Genomic DNA, 23,444 nt, shown 5'->3' on the forward strand with positions numbered 1-23,444 from the left:
TAAATTGTACACACATGGTTTTTCTCTGTTTAGATGAGGGCTATTTTCTCCCAATGCTAAATAAATAAATACTGAAATTGTGCTTACAGTATAATCAGGAAAGAGAATAGTCACAAATTAATGTTTAATAATTCTGTGTTAAGTGAAAATAGCTGAAAAATATCCTTACGGATTTGTGGAATATTCAGACAACCCAAACTGCTGACTACAAGTTTTAAAGAAATCTCCCCTACACACAGAGACAGATCAGCCTCTTAATTTACTAAGGAACTGAAAGCAATAATGCAGACTAGGTGATAGCTGAAGTCAGTATTCTTGCAATGGATCAAAACAAGCATTGATTGTGGCTTCTTTGATGAAAAAAAGCAGCAAAGAGTATACACTTTTCTGCCTTCACTACCTCCATAATCAAAGGTTTGCATTGCTTTTTTGTTCTGTGTAAAATCCCCAAGATGTTGGAAGGGAAGGCATGATTGCCGTGAGCAACTTAAAGTCAAATAGATTCACCTTGGACTTCTACATGAAGGCAATTTAAAGGTTAATAATGTAGTTTGCTTCATTGTATATACAAATAATTCAAGATGGTGAACATATCAACGCACCTTCCTCCTCCTCTTTTCCTCACAACAACCATATCAGATGAGTTGGGCTGAGAAGATAGTGTATAGGGAGAAAAGCAGTCTTCCTTTTTCTCTATACCCTTGTCTCTCTCAGTCCAACTCATATTTCATTACCCAACTGGATAACATCATCAGTGCATGAGGGTGGGTTGTGCAGTAGCTTGCCCTGCCAGTTTTGGTGGAGATATAGTTGCTTCCTTAGTGGTTCCTTGATTATTGTTTTCTGTGTTATTGTTTGTCTGGTACTGATCCCTGTTTATCTGGTTATGGGCCGCTGGAAGAGATGTATTTTAGCCTTTTTACTTCCTAGGAGCTTTATTGTCTCTGTTTTGAATGTTGTGTAAATGTGGTTTATCTCTGTGAATGTACTTATGAATATAAGCATAATGAACATAAGATTCCTATTGAAAAAACTATTTTTTGATCCAGGAGATCTGTAACACTGTAAGATAATCTGAAACATTTTATTTCTAGGAAAGAAGATGAAGGCCTCAGATGCATCTGGATGACATTAATTAATTAATTCCGATTATGTTCCCAGCCTGGATTTTGTTAAGATTATTTGGTTGCCTGAAAAGATAACACGTCAAATTGGATGGGAAAAGCACAATCTACTAATCTTGAAATTTTTAATGATTTTGGTACTATTGAGCATCCAGCATTTTTTTTAATTCTTTGGTTTTTTTAAAAATTCTTTGGTCCTTGGGACACAATTTTGCAGGAGTCTGGCCCTTCCTGGTTATGCCCAGAAGACAGTGCTGGCAGATTACTCTTTCATGCTTAAGTGACTAACCAATGTAATCACAGGCTTACATCTGTTCAGCGTGAAACTATTGAGGAATACAATTTGGAACTTTTGAATCTGATGACTCCCTTCTCACATTTCATATAAAAGTGGTTTTGCAGTTACCTGGCTATAACGTCATTTCTGGTTCTATATTTAAAACAAAACAGAAAAAGACTAGGGAAGAACTGCAAAGAGATTCCTTCATACAAATAATTGCAATATTTCCCAGTTTGGACATTCTCACTGGAAGAAAAGGGAACTTTCTCCACAATTTTAACATATCTGGGAAAGGAGGGAGAAAAAACACTCAAAGACTGACTCCTGACTCTTTTCACTTTACAGCAAAACAGCAGTGCTGGGAAAATAGAAATGGTCCAAGATTGTTGTTGTTGTTGTTGTTTGTATGTGTCTATCTGTCTGTCTGTCTTAGATAAATATATACAAAGGTCTTGAAGTAGGTTCCACCACAAAAGCGCGTAGGACAAAATCGCGCTCGACAAAAGCGCGCTGTGACGTCATCACAGCGCGACGAAAAAGATCGAAAAATGTAAAAATAAAGCGAAAACCTTACCCTAAGCCCCCCAAACCTAACCCTAAACCTAACCCTAAACCTAACTCTTAACCTAACCCTAAACCTAACCCTAAACCTAACCGTTAAAGTAACGAAAAACCTAACGCTAACCCTTATCCTAACCCTAACGCTAACGCTAACGCTCTAAAGCTAACCCTAACCCTAACCCTTAACCTAACCCTAACCCTAACCCTAACCCTTACCTTTATGTGAATCGGCTTGCTTTAATTTAATTTTTATTAATTTTTATTTGAATTTTTCGATCTTTTTCGTCGCGCTGTGATGACGTCAAAGGCGCGATTTTGTCGATCGCGCTTTTGCCGTCCGCGCTTTTGACGGGTCACGCTTGAAGTAAATTAACTGGGCAAAACACCATCATCAATTAATCTTTAAACACTGATACTGGTCTCAAATTTTAAAATAATGTAAGTTTTAAACAAAAATGAATACAAGAGGAAGAGAAAAGTAAAAGAACACAACCAAAACAAGATTCTCTTCAATTCATGTTAACATTATTATAGACGCCTCTCAAGTTATTATTTCATTTTCCTTGAAACCCTTTCTTGCATAAATTGGGAATTTCAATTACATATCCACACGTAGAAATTTGAAAACACTGGGTAACTGATGGTAATTATACAAATCTCTTCGGATGATTTCACTGGACCTGATGTTCTAGAAAGCAGGTTTAGAATTCTAATTTCAAGCATCTGATCATCCAGTAAAGCAGCAGGAAAAGTTACACTTGATATGAAGTCATTTTCTGGCACATAACATCTCCGGTTGCCATTTAAAAAGAGGAGGATAGCATTTTAAGTAGGAGACAGGAAAGATTTTTGGGCATTAAATTTCCACTCAGGTTTGCTTTAGTAAAATGATCTGTTACATTTCTCCACAGGGGTTCGTGGGACTGGCACTGCCAGACTTCAGAAGAATATCAGCAGTTCCTGCTGACAACAATAGAAAGAGTTGTTTCTTCAAACCAGTATCCTACAGTAGATGGAATTTTTTGCAGGCCCAGGGTACATGTAGAGGTTTTCAAAGAACTTTAAATCAATATCTGGTAGAACTGTTTAAAGCATATGGGTATAACTTTAGTGATTGCTATGTTGATGATTAAAAAGATACAATTGCTATGCCAATGCATAACAGACAACACTGTCTTGTCCACAGAGCAGTATATTAGGTAGTATTGATGGCATTCAAGGCTCTGAATAGCACATACTTTGGGTATGTTTATGACCTACTCCAATAGTCTGAAGTTGGTAACTCAGTGCTCAATCATGCCCTCCCCCCATAAAGAATTTCAACACTGCATCTTAAAAAGCATTTTCTATGGAGGTTCCTGCAAATATAGAATTTGTTTCCTTCACATTTCAATCTATTTTACTCCAGATTTGAAAACCACCTACAGTTTTCTCTATTGTCCAGCAGTTCATGTATGCAAGCTTAAATTCCCCTCAATCAGTTTTGGAACCATATTCAGTGCACCAGCATTTTAGTATAAGGTTCAATCACAACTGTTCTTAAAATATTTGGAAATCCTACAACTGCCCAATTTTGCTTAAATTCAACATTTCTAGTTAATCTCTTTTTTTCAAACAAGTAACAGAGCAAATTATACAGCAATGCCATTCCATAATTAAAGAAGCAAAGAACAACGATGTTTTTAAAATGGAAAAAGCATGTGTACACTCTGTTATTAAATAACAAACAAGAATAAAATAAAATTTTGAAACTTTCTGTGATCTACCTGGGAGTAAAAGAGAATAGAGTATAAGCTAGCAGTGGAGAAGTAATAGTCATATAAGTTAGAACTTCACCAGACCTAAAACTCAAGTACTACCCATTTAGTACAGAATAATAATGAGCAATTGGTAATGAACAAGCTAGAATATATGCAGAAAATTGCCTCAAACTTAGCATAAAGCTCAAAGCAATTGTGCTAATACATGCTAAATTACTTCAAGTGACGATCAATGGTGAAAATACTATTTTCACTGAGTAAGAACTGAGTAAGTGGATATTAAACACTGTAATTTCTAAATATTATTTAGTTCTCCAATGCATATTTAGGTTGAAATGCCATTCCTCTCATAGCCATCAAGGAATCATGAGACTAAACAAAATTACTACAAATAAATGTGAAAGAATTTCCCCCCACCCCCAAGCTTTTTTCACAATACTCATGCTATTGGGAGAAGGGATTCTACCTGATCCAGGTGTGATTAGTGGTCCTTCCAGCTCAAGTGTTTCATCCTCATATTGGTCATCCAGCCTTTTCTTTTTCTTTTTGTTTGAATCACGGGACTTTCTTAAAAGAGAGAGTTCTTCTGGATGCCTGATGTCTATGGAGGTAAAATAAGAAATTATATTATAAAAAAGAAAATGTTTTAAGGCTTTTTGGTATTTTAAAGAATATAAAAATAGTATGAATACTGCAACACAATGGCACCATAATGCTTCGGTTATAAAGCTCAAATGATAATTAAATAGTACACATCATACCATTTGTAGAAAAGAATAAAATATAATTTGAATCGCCCGATGACCTCCAAATATCTTTTTAGCTGAGTGAATTCCTATTTCTCTATAAAGTTGTCTTAAATCTGTTTCTGCAGATTAGAATATCCTCCAAAACAGATTTTATAACATGTAATGGACAGAATGGATCAGCGAAGTTCTACTATGAGACAGATGAACTATTGTGGACATGGGTCAAGAAACAATTGGGACAATCTTCTCAAATAATCACTACTTCATTAGGAACAATCCACAATAGTGATAGCCATACAGTACCATGTTCTCTATACAGTTAGGCTCTGGCCTCAGAGAAAGATACCAGGATTTATAAGTTTCTCCATTTGTGATTAGTATCCTAAAACCTAATCTGAATATCAGTGGTTACATAAACAAAAGGACAGATCAATAGTATTTTTTCCAGTATTTAACATTACTTTGCTATTTCAAACTTAGTGAATAAGCCTTTCCATCTAAAAATAATCTGAAACAATTCATAATACCGAATTATTACTAATAGACATCTTAAGCCTTTGAAGAGAGGCCAAGATACATTATAATGGAATCAACTGTAAATATTACGAAGATTTTTTTTCCAACTTTAATATCTGACAGAAAGATAACTTTCCATTAATGGATTATTTTTATCACAATTTAAAACAACATTCCATTAAGCAGAGGGCTGAGAGGGAAGTGATCCAATCTAAATTGCTATGAAAACTACCTCAGCAGAGTTAGATTCCTAGCATATCTCAAGATAATTGGAATACTACATTACTCTCACTACTGCATGTCTCTTTAACAGACTGGTCATCTGGTGCAGAAAGCTCTTATCACCACATATTTCTTAGCTGAATTTGAAAAGAAGTATGACCTTAGGCACAAAAAAACTGCCCATGCTTGCTCTGGGGATGTAACATAAAATGTATTTAAATGACAACACCTTAGCAGCCAATGGCACTTTTGGACTGTGAAGATGACACAGCTTGCAGAAATGGCTAATTTGACCTGTTTGATTAGAGAAGGAACAACTTTTATAAAAGATTGGAAATTATTTCTGGATTTTTTTGTTGTTGCTGAAAATGACTAAAAATAAACTGGTGATTTCTGAATTTACTGATTAAAAAGGTATGAAGTGTTACCTAATTTTGGAGAGGGAAAATAATATTAAATATTCCCTGTAACTTCCTAAAGAAGATCAGAAGTTGCTTCTTTAAATATTCCCCCCCCCACATCAGTTAATATAATTTATCACAGCGATTATTTATTTGTTATCGATTAGCTATCCAGGTGAAGATTATTCAATTGGATGGAAATAAGCAATCGTACTCTTATATATTATGATGCTAAAGATAGAGGCACATTTCATTGTGCTCAGTGACAAAGGATTAGTCCCCAAACTTTTGTTTTATTTCCTCTAGAGTAGTAAAATCATTATCTCAAATCTAGAGACAGATTGAACAATTTCCCACACAGTCTGCATAGGCCTATAATCAAAAGAATATAATTCCAGATCCCAGTAATTTGTAAACCCTGTTCCCATTGCCAGAAAGCAGACTGGAATATGTATGCCAAGCACATTAATGCTAATATCAGATTTAAAAACTCTTTTAATATAAAGACATATAGGCACACAACATCTAATGGGACCTTCAAGAGGGCATTCTTTATTGTGCTTTTTGTGCATAAATAATAGCAATAGCGCTTAAACTTATATACCGCTTCACAGTGCTTAACAACCTTCTGTAAGTGTTAAAAATAAATAAAATAAGACTCTAAAATAAAATTCATAAGCAAATCAAGAATATTTCTTGGCTTATGGCAAACCCCAGAAATATTGCTAAAATGTGACAGGGATTGAATGCTTGTTTGATTGAATCTACCCCATTTGCAGAACATGTGCTAAGTGGCTGTAAGCAACTCTAATGGAATCTGTTAAAGAAAATAGTGGTGCCACATTTCAAAACTATGAAAGGTTTTCCCAGTTGTAATATAAGTCTATGAACTGAATGAAGGAAAAGTAATGTATTTGAATAATGCTTGAGAAAACTAAAGATAGCATTTTGAACCACAAAAAGAAGAAATAAATACAAGTTGAAGGAAAACTAGACAGCTGACTGGAAGCTCTAGTAATGAAACTCATTTTACATAATGCATAGGCAAAAAGCTACTGGGAAAGATGCTGCTTACCTGAAACACAGAAGCACATGAAATACATAAAGTTCATACATTCAAAAGGAACCAGAGAAGCTGCCCTATTCATTAACAAAATGTGTCCTGATTCCTTTGTCTGTCCTGAAGGATTAAGACTTCTTAGTAGATTATATTTGATAACACAATAGTTCTTATGTGGTGGTACATAATGATTTATCCTAATCCCTGGCGGATTCTCTTTTTAAAAATTCTTTTAATAGTCTTCTACCCTGTTTCCCTGAAATTAAGACCTCCCTGGATAATAAGACCTATCGGGCTTTTGAGCACATGCGCTAAAATAAGCCCTCTGTGAAAATATGAAGTGACCATGCTTGCTACTTCCTGCACCTCAAAAATAATAAGACCTCCCCAAAAATAAGGCCAACCGCTTATTTCAGGGGTCAAAAGAAAACAAGACTCTGTCTTATTTTCGGGAAAACATGGTAACAGGTCATTAGAAAGGACAACCATTGTATGCCTGACTTGTTGATGAACTGGAGACCAGAAAGATCTTGCGATCGTCCATACAAATGCTACAAAGACATTATGAAAGAAACTACATTACTGTGACATCCAGTCAAGGGAACTAGAAGCTATGGCTGGTGACAGAACCAGTTGGTGAGCCCTGTGTTATGAAGCCTGCTCCAAAGATAGGTGTTGCCAATAAATGATGGAAAACCGTGAATGTCGTCATAGAGTAATAGCAACAGTTGTTTCAACAATGGATTCCTAGTACTCATATTGTACTAGACTTCGCACTCCCAGACTGGGGCTGCAGAGCCACCTCCATGTTCACAGATGACCAGTACAACTCAGTGTCTTCTTTCAACTTGAAAGACTACTTATTATAATCTTCAGTAAAAATACGTTATCAGTCCTTAATTAGTATTTAAAACCCAGCCACCTTGTGTAAACCTATAGGAAGCATTCAAATATTCATTATTTTGAACTAATTTCCACTGGAAATTAATTTCCACATACCATTGGATGCCTTTCAATATATTAGTAATCATTTCTAATTCAAGTTTAACTCATGAGAAATAAATTTATCTTTTCTGCTAAAATCAGGCTGTTGAAATGAAGATACTTCAGTCAAAAAAGAATTCACTTGTTTGAAACAATTGCGAGTTCAGTATAAATCTGATGCTGAAAATAAATTCTAAGTTTAAGGACGTACTCAGGAACACTGTTTTTTTTAAATTATAAATACGTTTTTTGCACATAGGTTGCCATGTTAAGAAATATTTTATTATTTCCAAACATAGTTATCATTTTGTCCTTTTTGTCTAAATTGCTTGTTTTTATTCATACTTGTCACACACACACACAACCCCCCCATTACTGTTGTCAATTATATAAATCTCATTAAATGTTCAAAGTTGTCTTTCTCTCTAAGCACTTCTTTATTCATTTGATGCATGTCATTTGAACATTGCTAAGAATAGTAATATCATCTGAAAAAATTAATAAAAATAATAAAGCAAACCTACATTTTGATTGGTCCATGGGAATTGAACTTTGGTACAGCCTGTATATCTCATCACGTCTATTCCCAAATTTATCATAGATGAATAAATAAAATTTATATTACTAGAATATTCCCCATACGCTTCTGTATTAAAACATAAAAACTGTTGGTTCTCATTTTTACATATATCTCAATTTTGAAACAAAAAATCTCTGCTTGGTTATTTTCTCTGCCAACTATATTAGTAGTTAGAAGGAAAATACTTTCTGCAAATTGCATTCCTTCCCTATAATAGGTGTATATTACATGTTAGAGAAAATGTTCATGTCTAATCATGTCCCTATATATTCTTCAATTTCAGCAATTCCATGTCTAGGGTTATTTTATCTTTTTCAAGTGGAAGAATTATGATCAGAATATTTGCTGCTGGGTACTCTAGGTAGGTGACAGTTCCCTGCGCAATATTTCAATATCAAACAATGGCATGTTGTAAAATGTAGCATCCTCTAAATGTGCTGACCTATGATTCCCATCATAATATCAATATTAGTGATCATTAATGTGACAGACAGGAATAGCACAACATTTTTCTCTCTCCATTATAGGTGATGCATCTGCAGAGAGAAAATTCTTTAAAAATCAAGAAAAGCAGAGAAGTGGAAATAAAATAGCTATCCAAATTTCACCAGGGCACCAGAAAGTAATCGAATGTTTTGTAGATCCTATACCTCTCTTTAGATCAGGGTGCACACTTTTGTTATTTGCATTTTAGCACGAGCTTAATGGTGAGAGGAAGAAACTTAGAAAGGATCTTCCCTAGTTGATCAGGTTGTTAAAAGTGACTGAGAGACATCTAGACTTTCAGACTTCATGTTTCTGTTAATTTAGTCTTAACATAAAGTAAAATTATCTGGCCATGTTTCCTGTCTTCCTTACCTGGGAGGGCAGACATAAACTGACCTTGGCTGAAGTCATAAACTACGGTAAGCAAAATCTCTCCAGTAAATACTTGGATGGGAAACATCTGGGAATTTAATGCCTATTAGTAGTTAGGCTGGGAAGTCCCAAAAATTCTCTGGAATATAACTATGACAAACCATTCCTGTAATGCTATCCAGAATATGGCACGAATGCAGTTACCAAATCTCAATCTGTAAGCATTATCATCTTTTTTATTTAGATGTCATTAACATTTAATAGCCAATGTTAATTTCTAAGGCAAGAAAATAACTAAATATTACAGTTACAGACTGAAGTTTTAAAGAAGTGGCAAAAGCCAAAGAGAGGTTTTGGAAGGACACCATTATGATTTGGAACTAAAAGGTGGGAATTATCCTTTCATTTGTCTAAACAAAGTTAGAGATTGAACTTTCAAAAATTGCTTCTACGTTTGTTCAAAGATCCTTCAGACATATCCAATTAAAAAACGTTCCTTCAAGAACCATACAATGGAAATGGTTGGTCTACTTATTTCAACTATGTAATTTAGATGTCAAATGCTGGCTAGCACTCATTGCTTTCATAGTTGGCTTTAAGTGGATCTATTTGAATGGACGCTATTGGAGGTGGACAATTTTATTTTAATCCAGAAGAATCTGCTTTTATTCAAGGTGCAGAAGTGGTTTCCTCTTACAATGGAAATATTATAATAGATGCTATTTGGCATGCTTTCAATTTTGAGAAGCAAAAGTATAGAAAAAATGCTGTGTTGGCAATACTAAAACTAAATGCAAAATAATCTAGAATGCAAAATCTAAATTTTGTTTTTGTAAATCACGTAAGTTTCACACCTCTGATTCCTACATCAATGGGACTCCAAGATGTTTCATCCTTTAAAACTAGTCCTTTATCCTTTAAAGTCGCATGGGAAACACCCCAACAAAAGGGATGGCAAAGCATTTGCAGTATTTTTTGTTTGTTAAGAAAGTAACTTGGGAAGGGTTATGCTGCAGCCACCCTTCTGTCAGGAGCATAACATAGGAAACAGCAATTTTCTCTGTTGTAGCATTCTACAATTTTCCTGTGGTTTCGGCAGGTGGGGCTACAACAGGGTTTGTTACAGCCTGATTGGTCCAGAGACTGAGGGATTTTTCTTAAGTATCCTCCTTTCCCTCTCGGCTCCCAGTTTCCCTCAGTCTTTGGTCCAAGCACTAGCTGTGGCTCCAGTGAGGTATTAATTAATGGTGATAAAGATTTGATTTATTGGATAGTCTTGCCATCAAAGAGACATTCCAGTCTCACAAAAGAGAGCATGGGGCTTTGCCTCCAGGCTCTGTGGCAACCTGAGAGCTGCCTGCTCCTTCTGAGCGCACCGGAGGCCGTTTTCGCTAAATTCACCGCAACGGCTCAAACGCGGGCTCTAGCGATCATTTTTAAAAAGCTCTAGCCAATTCTGATCGGATTTCAGCGCTGCTGCCACCAGGGCCTTACCATGACTTCAAAGACTTGCCGCGGCTCGCTTAGTCATCAGAGGGCATGCCGATCAGATTCTCCGGCCGGTGCGGCGCGGCCCTCAGAATAGGAGGTCTGCAAATAAGCCGGGCGCAGGAGTCTCTCAGACTCGGCTCGTCGCGAGGCTAATCCCTCAGAGCCACTTCATAGTTGCGATCTCCCGATTCTTTACCCACGAGGCACGGCGGCAATTTTCGGTGCGACCTTATGGGCGGCAGCCTCTTGCCGTGTTTTCCAGCAGCGGCCAAATCGAAAGTTAATTGGAAGCCCGCAGGAGACAAGGCGTGCCAGGCTTCATGAAGCAACTGCAGCAAAACCAGATCGAAGCCGGCAGGCACCCACAGCCATCCTCAGACACGTGAGTGAGGCATGGCCTCCACAGTTTCAGATCTACAGGCCCAAGGAAATCTAGTGGAGGAGGGCCAGGGCAGGCTTAGACCCAGGGCAGCGGCCTCCAGGCCTCCAGCCCACCAGCGCCCTTCCAGAGCTGCTGCTAGGGATGAATCCGGAAGACAAAAAGCCCTGGAAAAACAGGTGGCTAGGGCAGAAAGACTGGCGCAGGCATCTAGGCCTGAATCCCCCAGCAGATCTAGATCTCTGTTGTGCAGAGCTTACCCTTCGTAAGAACTTCAACGCTTCTGCCTGGGCTATTAAGGCGGCCATGGTAGTGTCCTATTTCAACCGCACAACGGTCATGTGGCTCAGGCAGCTACAGGACTGCATCCCGATCCAAGATGAGCATCTTCACCAAGACCTCACTAAAATTATTTCAGCTACCCAGTTCTCAGAGGATGCCACCCTGGATTCCATTAAATTTGCATCCAGAGCTCTATACACCTCCATGACTGTGAGGAGATTTCTGTGGCTCCGGAATTGGCAAATGGACAAGTCCAAATGGAACCTGGTGGCGGCCCCCTTCTCCAGCCCCAACCTTTTTGGTGCGTCCCTTGATCCCATCCTTGTGGAGAACCAGGATAAAAAGAAGGTCCCATCTTCAAATTCTAAGAAGCCGGACAATCGTCCGTCTTCATACCGCAGGCCTTCATCTTTCAGGCCTTCTGACCAGGATTACCACCAGCAGCGGTACGCCTCCTACAGGTATGATACACAGAGTCAGCGGCCGTTCTACCAAGATAGGAATAGGTTTCAAGGTCAGCCCAAACGATCCTTTCACGAAGGGGGCGGCCGTCCCTTCCCCAGGGGGAAATGACTCCAACCCGAGTCTACCCATAGGCGGCCGCTTGGCATCCTTCACGGATCAGTGGGATCAGATAACATCAGATGCCTGGATCAGGTCGACAGTCAGGGAGGGTCTTCGTCTGGAGTTCCTCGCCCCTCCCCCAATGCTCTTCAGGACTTTTCCCCCCTCCAGGGACCCAGAAAGACGCTGACTAATGCTCCTGGCTCGACAACGTGCTCATACTAGCCCCATCCTGAACGCAGGCGAATCTAGATCTGCAGGTCACCATCCAGACGCTACAGTCCCTGGGGTTCTCCATCAACTTCCCCAAGAGTCATCTCTCCCCATCAACAAAAATCCTACTTAGGCACAGTGATAGACTCGAGAACTGGGCTAGTTCGTCTTTCATCAGAACATCTGACAAGTCTGCAAAGTTTGGCACGGCACGTCTGCACAAGTCGGTCAGCTTCCATCCTGACCTTAGCACGATTATTGGGCAAGATGGTGTCGTGCATAGGGATCGTCTTGTGGGACTGCCTGCACTCCAGAACACTTCAGTGGACGCTCATTCCATTCCAGAGACAGTGGATGAGCAACTCCCCGCATTCCATTCATCTACCACCAGACCTCCACTGGTCCCTGAGGTGGTGGTTGCCCCCCGTCACCGTGGGGCCGAATTCTGGGAACTGGACCGCATCTCCACCATGATGGACGCCAGCCCCTTTGGCTGGGGAGCGGTGATGGAATCCACCTGGCGCAAGGACGATGGTCAAAGTCCGACTTGCGTCACAACATTAATTGGCTGGAGCTGAAGGCGGCCCGCCTAGCCCTTCTTCACTTTCGAGACTCGATAGCCAATCGGCATGTCCTCCTCCTGACGGACAATGTTGCAGCGAAAGCTCACATAAATCGTCAAGAGGAGACCCATTCCATAAGCCTGGCAAGAAGCTTGGAAGCTCGGTCTATGAGCAGCGAAGAACTTGGCATCCATCCTATCGGAACACATCTTGGGCATTGCCAATCACCAAACCGACTGGTTGAGCTGGATGACAGTGGATCATGGCGAGTGGCAGCTGGCTCCAGAGATATTTCACAGGATCTGCCTCCACTTCAGCAACCCACTGGTGGACTTGTTCGCCAGCCCGAGCAACGCTCAACTTCCCCGATCTTTTCCCGCTTTCCTGCACGCAATGCAGAGGGCACGGACGCTCTCAGGAGCCCGTGGCCTCCCAGCCTTCTTTATGCCTTTCCTCCCCTTCCTCACATCCAGGAAACCCTGAGGAAAATTGTGTTGGAAGGGGCCCATATCATCCTAGTGGCCCCGTTTTGGCCAAGGCGTCCTTGGTTCGCGGACCTTGTCCAACTATCCATATCTCCACCCTGGAGGATTCCCCAGGAGGAAGTCGCCCTGTGCCAGGGGGTCCTGAGTCATCCGGAGCCCCAGTGGCTCCAGCTGACTGCCTGGCACTTGAGCAGCGCCTTCTGAGGGACGCTTGCCTGTCTGCCCAGGTTATCTCCACTATCGAGGCGGCCAGACATCCTTCTACCACTCGAATTTATAATTCAACGTGGTCGACGTTTGTGTCCTGTTGTGGGAGGTTCCAAATATCCCCGGCTTCTGCCTCGGTCACCCAGGTCCTCGAATTCCTAAAACACGGTCTAGACTGTGGCCTCTCCCATAACACCTTATGGAGGCATACGGCTGCGACCAATCAGGCTGTAACATACCCTGTTGTAACCCTCCCGCCTCTACCACAGAAAAAAACGTTCAGGTAAGGACCAACGTTCTTTTTCCCCACATTTACCTCATAGGATGAATAGGTTCATGGTGAAGAATCTCAGGGTTTTTTAAAAATTTTTTGGTGTTGTATGCCAGATATCTATTATCAGCAGCCATCTTGTTGTAATTTTAATAGAACTGCCATGCTGAATATGAAGCATCAGAATACATCAACTACTCATAGGCCTCTGAGATTTAGTACAGTGAGATAGAACTCAATAATATTAATGTTTTTGAGAATTTGAAGTCGTTATCTATTTTGTCATACCCATTTTTTCCTACTAGCCTCACCTAGTATCAATTTCAACCTCACCTAGTTTCAACTTCAACATAAGATGGAGACTTTGGGGATAAGGCACAAATATAACACGTGACCCCTGACCCAAACAAATGAACAATCCACGTGGATTAATTTCCGCAAAAAGCTTAAATATCTTCCATCTTCTCACTTTTAAGCAGAATAATTAGTTAACCATGATCCACTCTAAGTTTGACAATTCCTCGTTTGAATGCTACATATGAAACAGAAATTATGACTGGCTGTGTTTCTTAAATTTTATTAGTATAGTTTTTGTTTATGTATTAGCTTGTATGCCACCGCTCTTGCTTAAAGGCACTTCCAGATGGCTTACAATCAATAAAAGCAACAAGATAAAACAATTTAACTTTTAAACAATAAATATTGACACTAAAATTCACTTAAAATTAACAAAGATGGCAGATGCACATGGGGAGGAAATGGGATCTTATCTCGGTCTCTTAACTACCTCAGTATGACACACACAGCCCAACCAAGGGCAAATAAAATAAAATAACATTAAAAACATGTATATAGCTAGATATAATCAAATCTGAGCAGCTCTCAATCAAAAGCATATTCTGCCAGATACAGAACATTACATAAAAGACAGTTCTCTGTAACTTAGGAAATCCCAATTAGAAAAAGAAAGGGGTGTTAATGTGCCAATGTGCTGTTTTCCTACACTGGTGCACAGATCTCTTACAATACACTTTTGTTATGCATGATTGTCTTTGGTACTATTTATGCCGAATAATTTATTTATCTTAGAAGCGAACAGTAGAAACTAATTACAGTTCATAATTTGATCACATAGGCATACTATATTTTGTATTAAGAGGTAGTAGGAAAAAGGCTGCCTCTGTTCAATATTGGTGGGAGTTTGTAACGTTGAATTTTCTCAGCAGACTGTACTCCTATGTGTATGAATACCATTTATTGTTTCTTGCCCTTTTAGTTAGGGTGGAAGAGCTTTTATGTTGAAGCCAAGCTCCTGAAGGGAGTCTTCTGCTGCTTGGATGCTGCCAAGACCCACCCAATTAACCATGTCAAGAATGGCACCATTACAATGGTCCCCTTTCTCTGGTACAGTACATCTGTGAGATGCCAATGTAAAACTGCAAATTATAAAGGCAGGCTATACAGGAACATGTTAAAGAAAAACATCGGCGAAAAGATGCACTTTGATTTTAACTGATGTACAAATGTATAAAAGTTCTGTCAGAGAGAGAGAGAGAGAATTCAATTCCTAAAAATTTCCTGATTGAATGATACAATCTAAGGAAAAAGGTGTAATGAAAATATTATATAGAATTGGATTCAAGAGGCAATTCTGACTCTGACAAGAAGAAAAGCAGCAGACAATAATTATTCCATATAATTGATTTTGAATAAAAAGGCACAAACAAGTTGATATGCAATATAAAGACACCACCAAAAATACATACAGTTTTGTATGTATTTTATTTTTTAATTCATTTCATAGATACTACAGGAATCTATGTTGAATGACACTTTGTTAAGCTGCCATTATGATCAAACCCAAGAACATAAAGATATTTAAAGCTGGAAGCAGAAAAGAAACAAAAGTAAGTAAGAGAAGTGTGTGTAGGGGGGGGGGGGGAGAGAATGAGAATGAAAGGAATAATTAGGATAGCTTTTTCCACCAGAACGCTAGTTATCATTAACTTTCATTCTATCCATTTTATTTAACTGTTCTTTTAAGAATGAAACACATTTGCAAACCACAAAGCCTTGCAAATTAACTAAGATTCTTTGCTTGATCATTTAAACCAGAAGTGGGCAAACCATTTTTTCCCTCCAGATTGGCATTGTCTCAGTTTAGACTTCAGGTCGCCTGAAGAGGCAAGGATAGATAAAGCAAGTGGCAAATGGGAACAGAATGTAATTGTAATATACCTTTTAAAATTAAAATAATTATATTTACGGTAATCAATAGCTAAAACTTGGCAAACTGATGCTTTATATGCCATTTTCTAGGGCAGGGCAGAAACTTTATTTCTTTTTGTTGTAAGGAAAGGCAGCTGGCTATTATCGCAAATTGGAGTTGTCTATATTGCACAGGAATTATGAAAGGGTTACATGTGATACATCCCAGGTTTAAGGGGGATAAGCATGTGTCATAAAGCAAACTGAGGTATTTGCATGCTCTTCTTTACATAGGCCTTCCCTGGACTTCAGCTGCAGAAAGCCCTAGAAGAAACTTAATCTCTAGACATTGTTCAATCAGGATTCAGAATGGGGACAGGAATGGAATGTCCTTGGTTGTCCTGGTAGATGATCTGTACTGGAACATGCAGTGCATCTTTTGTGGTATTTCTTAACTCACAATAATATTAGATACTCTTGAGAAAGGTATCACATGTAAAGAGGACTAGTACGTAACAGAAATTCTGTGGAGGACGGGGGTAAGGGGGCTTGGCTCATTTTTGAGTCCTTTTTATGGCAATGTCATCAATGAAATTATTGCTTTACCCAAGAAACTACTGTCAACATCAACTCCTAAATGAGATAGTTGTGCATTCTAAGCAAATTCTAGAATGTTTATGTTGGGCATCTCAACTTTTTGTCATTTGAGTTTTGAGAATCTTTTACTGATAATAATTCTGCTGGTTTGTTTACACCTTAGTTTGTTTAAAAACACTGCAATAGTAGGAATTATTCTCCTCCTCCTAATCATAACCTTCAGATAATCATAACAAAAAAAATTGCATTCCTCACAGCTGTTATACTGCAGCAACATTTTGAAGATTTGTCCACAACTGCCCATTTTTTACCCTAATCAACTACCAGTTCAGATGCTATTATTTAATTTTTTTTCTTGCAATATAAAAAATAAATGAATATTGTGGAATTGCATTTGCCATCTGAACAAATGGAAACTGTCACTTATGCAGCCACATTACAAAATACTGTGTGTATTAGAACTGGAAAGAATGTTATATTTTAGGATTATATATTATTCACAGGAAGCAAGTACTTAGAGATTTACGAATTTAGTCCCAAGTTTTAAAAAATTATTTGAATAAGGGAAGCTTTTTCATTCAAGCTGAAACAGCACACTTATTTTTTCTTCTCTCTCCAGAGGAGGGTCTGTTACACTGCCAGTAAATTTTCAGGAAGCAGCTCTAGCTGGAATTCTCCCAACATACTGAAAATATCAAACTGTAAGGAAAAGAGGAGAGATATTTTCCAAACGGTGAAATGGCTTCCTTACCAAAATAGTTTTTCAAATGGTCCATATAAGAAAGCTATCTGCATATTATAGGAATTTTAAAAATGCATTTATTTAAAAATAACTGAAAGTCACATGGGAAATATTCAGGTTGAGAGATTAGTTACCGAAGAATAGAAAGGTCTGAGCAATTTTCGAACTCAAAAATGATCTGTGGTGTTTTAATGGTATTAAATTTATTCTTGTACATATAAGGTTTTCATTATGACAATATGGTTGTTATTATTAATATATGACCTGGAAAAAATACAAAATGAAGAATTTCATGGAAAATATTTCCTGGAATTGCATTATTTCATAGAATTGTTACCATATTTATACTTAAAGTATGCCAAACTGGAATGGTTAAAATAATTATATGTCAAAACTATTTTTTTCCAGTTGACTGTCCTTCTGGCCCTACAAGAACCTTTTGTAAGTAGAAGTCTCCTTTGTTAAAAGGAGAAAAAAGAGTATGAACCTATATCTGAGGTTCAACTGATAATTTCTGAATTCATAACTTTGGATTTATTGTATACGCAAAGCCTTATTTGAAACTTTCCTGAGACTATAGATTTTGAGCAAAATTCCCAGAAATCCTAGAAGTGGTTTCTAATAATTTCAGTTTCATCTTTGAAACTGAATTCTGAATTCAGTTTCATCTTTGAAACTCATTCTGACACAATGAGTTGGTATGTCTGAGAGAACTGATGTCACTTGATACCAAATAAAGATGGAAGGCAGGCAACACTAGAAAAACCAAATTAAGTAACCAATTTTTCACTGTAGACTCTGATTGTCACATGTGGGAAGGGAACCTCTCTACCAAATGCTTCAAGCTTCTGGAATGGAGATCCATGTTTAGCAATAAATAAATGTAAGAAGACTGAGCGCAATGTTATGAAGAAAAACTGCTCAGGTCAGTACTGCTCTCATAAAATGACCTCCCATCTGCAGTAGACACAGTTATTTGGCCCTTAGAACTTGTAGTGACCAGAATACATTTGGAAAAAACATTGAGTGACAGACCTGAAATTTTAACTGGACCTTTTAAGGACGATAACTACAGGTAGTCACTTATGAGCACAATTGAGCCCAACATTTCTGTTGTTAAGTGAAACATTTGTTAAGTCAGTTTTGCTTCATTTTACGACGTTTCTTGCCACAGTTGTTAAGTGAATGGCTGAAGTTGATAAGTTAGTAAGCCAGTCGTTAAGTGAAATCTGGCTTCCCCATTGTCAGAAGGTTGCAAAAGGGGATCGCATGACCTTGGGATATAGCAACGGTCATAAATATGAACCAGCTGCCAAGCATCTCAATTTCGATTACATGATCATGGGGATGCGGCAAAGATCCTAACTGAAAAGTGCATTTGTCACTTGAACAGTCACTAAATGAACTGTTGTAAGTCGAGGACCACCCGCATGCCTTTTGAGCAGTACAGAACAACAGAAAACATAATGGTAACTATTAGATCCTAAAAGATTAGGTAAAAAGTAGCTTTAAAATACCATGAACCAAGTAAGAATCAGTTTCACTTGGCAGAAAAGCAGATGTTTTATTGAAGAATGACTTTATCACAATGTATAGCCAAGCAAGATGGAACTACACACAGGGCACATACATCACTAGGTCACCATACCGATATGGTGGCTACCAATATTTTTATGACAAATGAACAGAAGCAATGGTGATGATTATGAATCGACGAGCCATTAACAAGGGCAAATATTGGTACTGGCTGGGAAACCAGGTAGATCAAATCCTAACAAATCAGTAAAAAGTTGACTGAAGGGTGAAATAGCTACAAAGTTGATAATGCCAAGGGAAATGAAACTAAACCATATTGCTTTGAATTCAACAAAAACTCCCACATGTCAGCATGTCTAATAGTGCTGTATTTCACTGCTTAAATTCTTTTTGAGGTTTTTCTAGATGCTATTACAATCTAAACTGTAACTGCAGAGAAGATGGATTTGATTCCTCCATTATATGAGACACAATGATTGGAGGTCTTGCTATGTGCATTATTAGTAAGATTGCATACTCAGCATTCTAAAATCATAGTTGCAAAATGAAATACAAAGCAGGTTGCATTTTATAGCCTCCACTTGGTTAATATGTTAGACAACCATAGTATTATTTAAGGGAATCTAAACCAGCTGATTTAATATTAGCTCAAAGCACCTTCTAATATTCCTATAAAATAACAACTAAATATAATCTTTAATTTGGGTAATACAACATTTTATCCATCCAAAGTGCATTTTATTATTCTCTAATCAAGATTCTTAGTTCAAATATATATCAGAAAATTGTATATTAATTCAAATACATTCAAATCAAATACATTGGGAAAATGTCTTATAACACAAAGTAGGCCAAATAAGACTAAAATCTGATTCTACTGCAAGGTTTCACTTTTTGCTAAATCTATACAACAGGTTATTTACAAAAGAGATACATAATAGAATCTTATCAACATATTCTTTACGAAATGGAAAGTTGTGACAAATATTTTACCCATTGACAACCATTATGCATGAATTTTCTAGAAAAAATCCTTGCTAAATTAAGTACTTTTGGATGAAAAAAAGTTGATTTCTTATTGACTTATTTATTGTTATTTTCTGTTATTGTTATTTTCTGCATCACACATAAAAGGAGGCCCAACATATTCCCAGGTTTTTTTTCTCCATTATATATATATATATATATTTAGTGTCACAACCCCTGGTAAGCCCCAATTATGGGAGGAAGCTAACTGCTTCCATCATCTGTCAATCGGCTCGTCACAAGAGTCCATCACGACAGAAACCCAATATTTTTACTGTTGCCTTTGTTATATTTGTGTTTTATTTTATTGTTTTATATACTTTTTTATTGTTTTATATATGTGTGTGTGTATATATATATATATATATATATATACACACACACACACATACATACACCCTCATTTCATTTTTAAAATTTGGCAAATAATAGAGTGTGGCCCCAGTCTCATATTTTTCCACTGAGTTTTAATGGCACAATCTTTGGAGATTGAGAATTGTGAAACAATTGGGTTCAAGAAGATGTATGTGGCTGACAGCTTGTCTACTATTAACACAAAAGCATGCCCTACATTTTCGGAGGCACAATACTGAAATTAGGTCTGACAGTGATATATTCGAGGCCAAAGATCTCCTATAAAATGATTTAATAGTATTTGAAGTGAAAGCTTTCCAAAGAAACCCTTCTCTCCAGTAATATTTTATTGTTATTTTAAATGGAGTAACCTTCCAATCCAAACACCTTTTAAAAAACGCCATCATCTAAAGCATTTTAAAACATAATCCAAAAATATAGGCAGCATGCAAATCACTGTTACTTTATTTTTGCATACAAAGACATAAAGAGTTATGCTGTTATTTCAAAACAAAGACTGGGTAGTTTAGTTTGCTCAAATTTTCTGACAGTATTTCACATTGGACATACAAACAAATATTAGTTAATTAATCCCCAAAACTGTAATCCTGAGATTCCAACCAAAAGGGAAAAAATCCCATGGTAAACTATTCCAGCCTAGAACTTTCCATTTAAAGTTAATTCTCCACATTTTTACATGGTTGAGCTTAAGCCTGCTCCTCCTCATCCCCATCCCTCCCCAGGCCTTGAGCTATCCCTTGTGGGAAGTTTGTTTTCTTGGTATTAGTATTTTTTTCCCTCCGGATATTTGTTTGGTGGGAGCTTTGTATTATTACTTTTTTATTGTCTTATGTTCTACACCACCCAGAATTGGGATGAAACCAAGTGGCCTGTAAATGAAATCATGTTTTACTAAATGAATAAAACAGCTATGCCTATAGGATCCACTAGCAGTTTCTGACAAGTCATTTATACAGAACTGCATCTTGCCTGCAACAAGCAGTTGTTGCTTTTGTATCTGATGGTTTCTGAAATGAAGTGAGAGGAGATATTGGAACAGTTTTAGCTCTGTCCTCCCCATTAATTAGAACATAGTGGAATGTGGTAGATTTTAAAATGTTCAGGTTCCATCTCCTTGCTCGTAAACTGTTTAAAGTAGACTATATAAAGATTATATATACACACACAGACACAGACACACACACACCACACACAGACACAGACAGACAGACAGACAGACAGACAGACACACACACACACACACACACACACACACACACACACATATATATATATATATAACGCATGTGTGTGTGGGTGTTTACATATGTGTTTAGCAGGGCCTTCAACCCATATTCCTTAACAAAGCAACATCTGTTATTTATAAGATCTGTGTGGCTACCCATTTTAATACAACTCAGAACAGTTCACAACAATAAAATTATAAAAATCATAAAAACCATTAACAAAAATTAAAAACCTCAATCAACCTCCCAGGGTACCTCAACAACTCTCCACAGGCTCTAGCATTGTACCTCAGTGTATCTTAATTAGTTTTCTGGAAGGCTAAGAGAATGGTGCCTGCTGGAAAGGGGCTGTTCCATAAAGTAGCCATGGAAAAGGTAAGCTTCCTAGGTTCCAATAGATGGCAATATTTTATTGAAAGGACCTGAAGCAGGCTGCTCATTTGAACTAGTGGGCCAGGCAGATACCCACAGGGAGAGGAAATCCTGCAAATGGTACATGGCTCTCCTGTACTACATGGGAAATCCAATTTATCAGCTAAATTGAAACATCGTACTTTATCTTTTAAAATTGACTGGGAAAAAAGCTGCAGCCACAAAATGGAGTGGGTAGAATATAAAAGTCATTTTGATAGTTTGTGGATTTACTGGCAGTTTATATATATTTCAAAAACCGACATCCATCCATTCACTCACCAACCCACATATCTACCTACTTTACATCTATCTATCTATCTATCTATCTATCTATCTATCTATCTATCTATCTATCTATCTATCTATCTATCTATCTATCTATCTATCTATCCATCCATCCATCCATCCATCCATCCATCATCTAACACTATGCAAGTACATGCACATACTTTAATAACTGCATTATTTCACCTTTTTCCCCCTTAAACAGAGATTTCAGATTTTGACATAGAAATAAACATTAGGGTATTATACCTCAACCAAGACTGGCAGGGCAAGGTACTGTAGCAAAGCAGGGAGTAAACCCCACACTCATTTACACTGATGTTACCTAGAAGTAATGAAACAACTGCAAGCAAACAATCAAGTTCAGAAAGCACCAAGGATTTCACAAAGAGAACTTTCCTTCAGAGATGCAAGTATTTTTATCATTAGCATATTACCTTTCATGCCATAAAGCCATATAATTATGAAATTATTTTAAAATTTGGTTAAATATTTGCTGCATTTTAAAATGTGCTACTGAATTGTAACCATCTAACAAATTTGGGAATTGCGGGGCTAGATGAATCAAAAATTGGAATTAAGATTGCCGGGAGAAATATTAACAACCTCAGATATACAGATGATACCACTCTATGGCAGAAAATGAAGAGGAACTAAAGAGCCTCTTGATGCGGGTGAAGAAGGAGAGTGCAAAAGTTGGCTTGAAATTCAACTTTAAGAATACTTAGATCATGGCATCCGGCCTTCTAAATTCCTGGCAAGTAGATGTGGAAGAAATGGAGTTACTGACAGATTTTATTTTCCTGGGCGCCAAGATCACTGCAGATGGGAACTGCAGCCAAGAAATTGAAAGACGCTTGCTCCTGGGGAGGAAAGCTATGGCAAATCTAGACAGCATACTAAAAAGCAGAGACATCACCCTGCCAACAAAGGTGTGTATAGTCACGGCTATGGTTTTCCCAGTTGCAATGGATGGCTGTGAAAGTTGGACCATAAGAAAGGCTGAGCACCAAAGAATTGAGGCCTTTGAACTATGGTGCTGGAGAAGACTCCTGCGAGTCCCTTGGATTGCAAGGCAATCAAACCAGTCAGTCCTAGAGGACATCAACCCTGACTGCTCTTTAGAAGGCCAGATCCTGAAGATGAAACTCAAATACTTTGGTCACCTAATGAGAAGGAAGGACTCACTGGAGAAGAGCCTAATGCTGGGAAAGATTGAGGGCAAAAAAAGAAGGGGACGACAGAGAATGAGGTGGCTGGATGGAGTCACTGAAGCAGTAGGCCTCCAATGGACTCCAGAGAATGGTAGAAGACAGGAGGGCCTGGAGGAACATGGTCCATGGGATCGTGATGGGTCGGACACGACTCCACAACAACAAACAAACTTGAAAGGTACATCTCTCACCAATATAAAAGGTATGTCCTTCTCATTTGATCCCAATGGTTACTTGCTAGAAGCCTGTCTTGTTAAAAACAGAAAGCCAT

At 38.0% G+C, this 23,444-nt stretch overlaps 1 protein-coding gene across 7 annotated transcripts in view; it reads right to left on the bottom strand.

Annotated features, from left to right (window-relative positions):
• Positions 1-23,444, bottom strand: part of FERMT2 (FERM domain containing kindlin 2) — an 81,031-nt gene that overhangs the window by 32,625 nt on the left and 24,962 nt on the right. For all 7 annotated transcript variants that reach the window (XM_087728513.1, XM_087728506.1, XM_087728528.1 and 4 more), the window contains one exon: positions 4,192-4,326. In XM_087728513.1, coding sequence (XP_087584639.1) covers positions 4,192-4,326 — 135 coding nt within the window. The remainder of the gene's footprint in view (positions 1-4,191; positions 4,327-23,444) is intronic.

Source organism: Thamnophis sirtalis, unplaced genomic scaffold (assembly GCF_051295495.1).
Source record: "Thamnophis sirtalis isolate CommonGarterSnake01/CBP01778 unplaced genomic scaffold, rThaSir2_p1.2 scaffold_1, whole genome shotgun sequence".
NCBI lineage: Eukaryota > Metazoa > Chordata > Lepidosauria > Squamata > Natricidae > Thamnophis > Thamnophis sirtalis.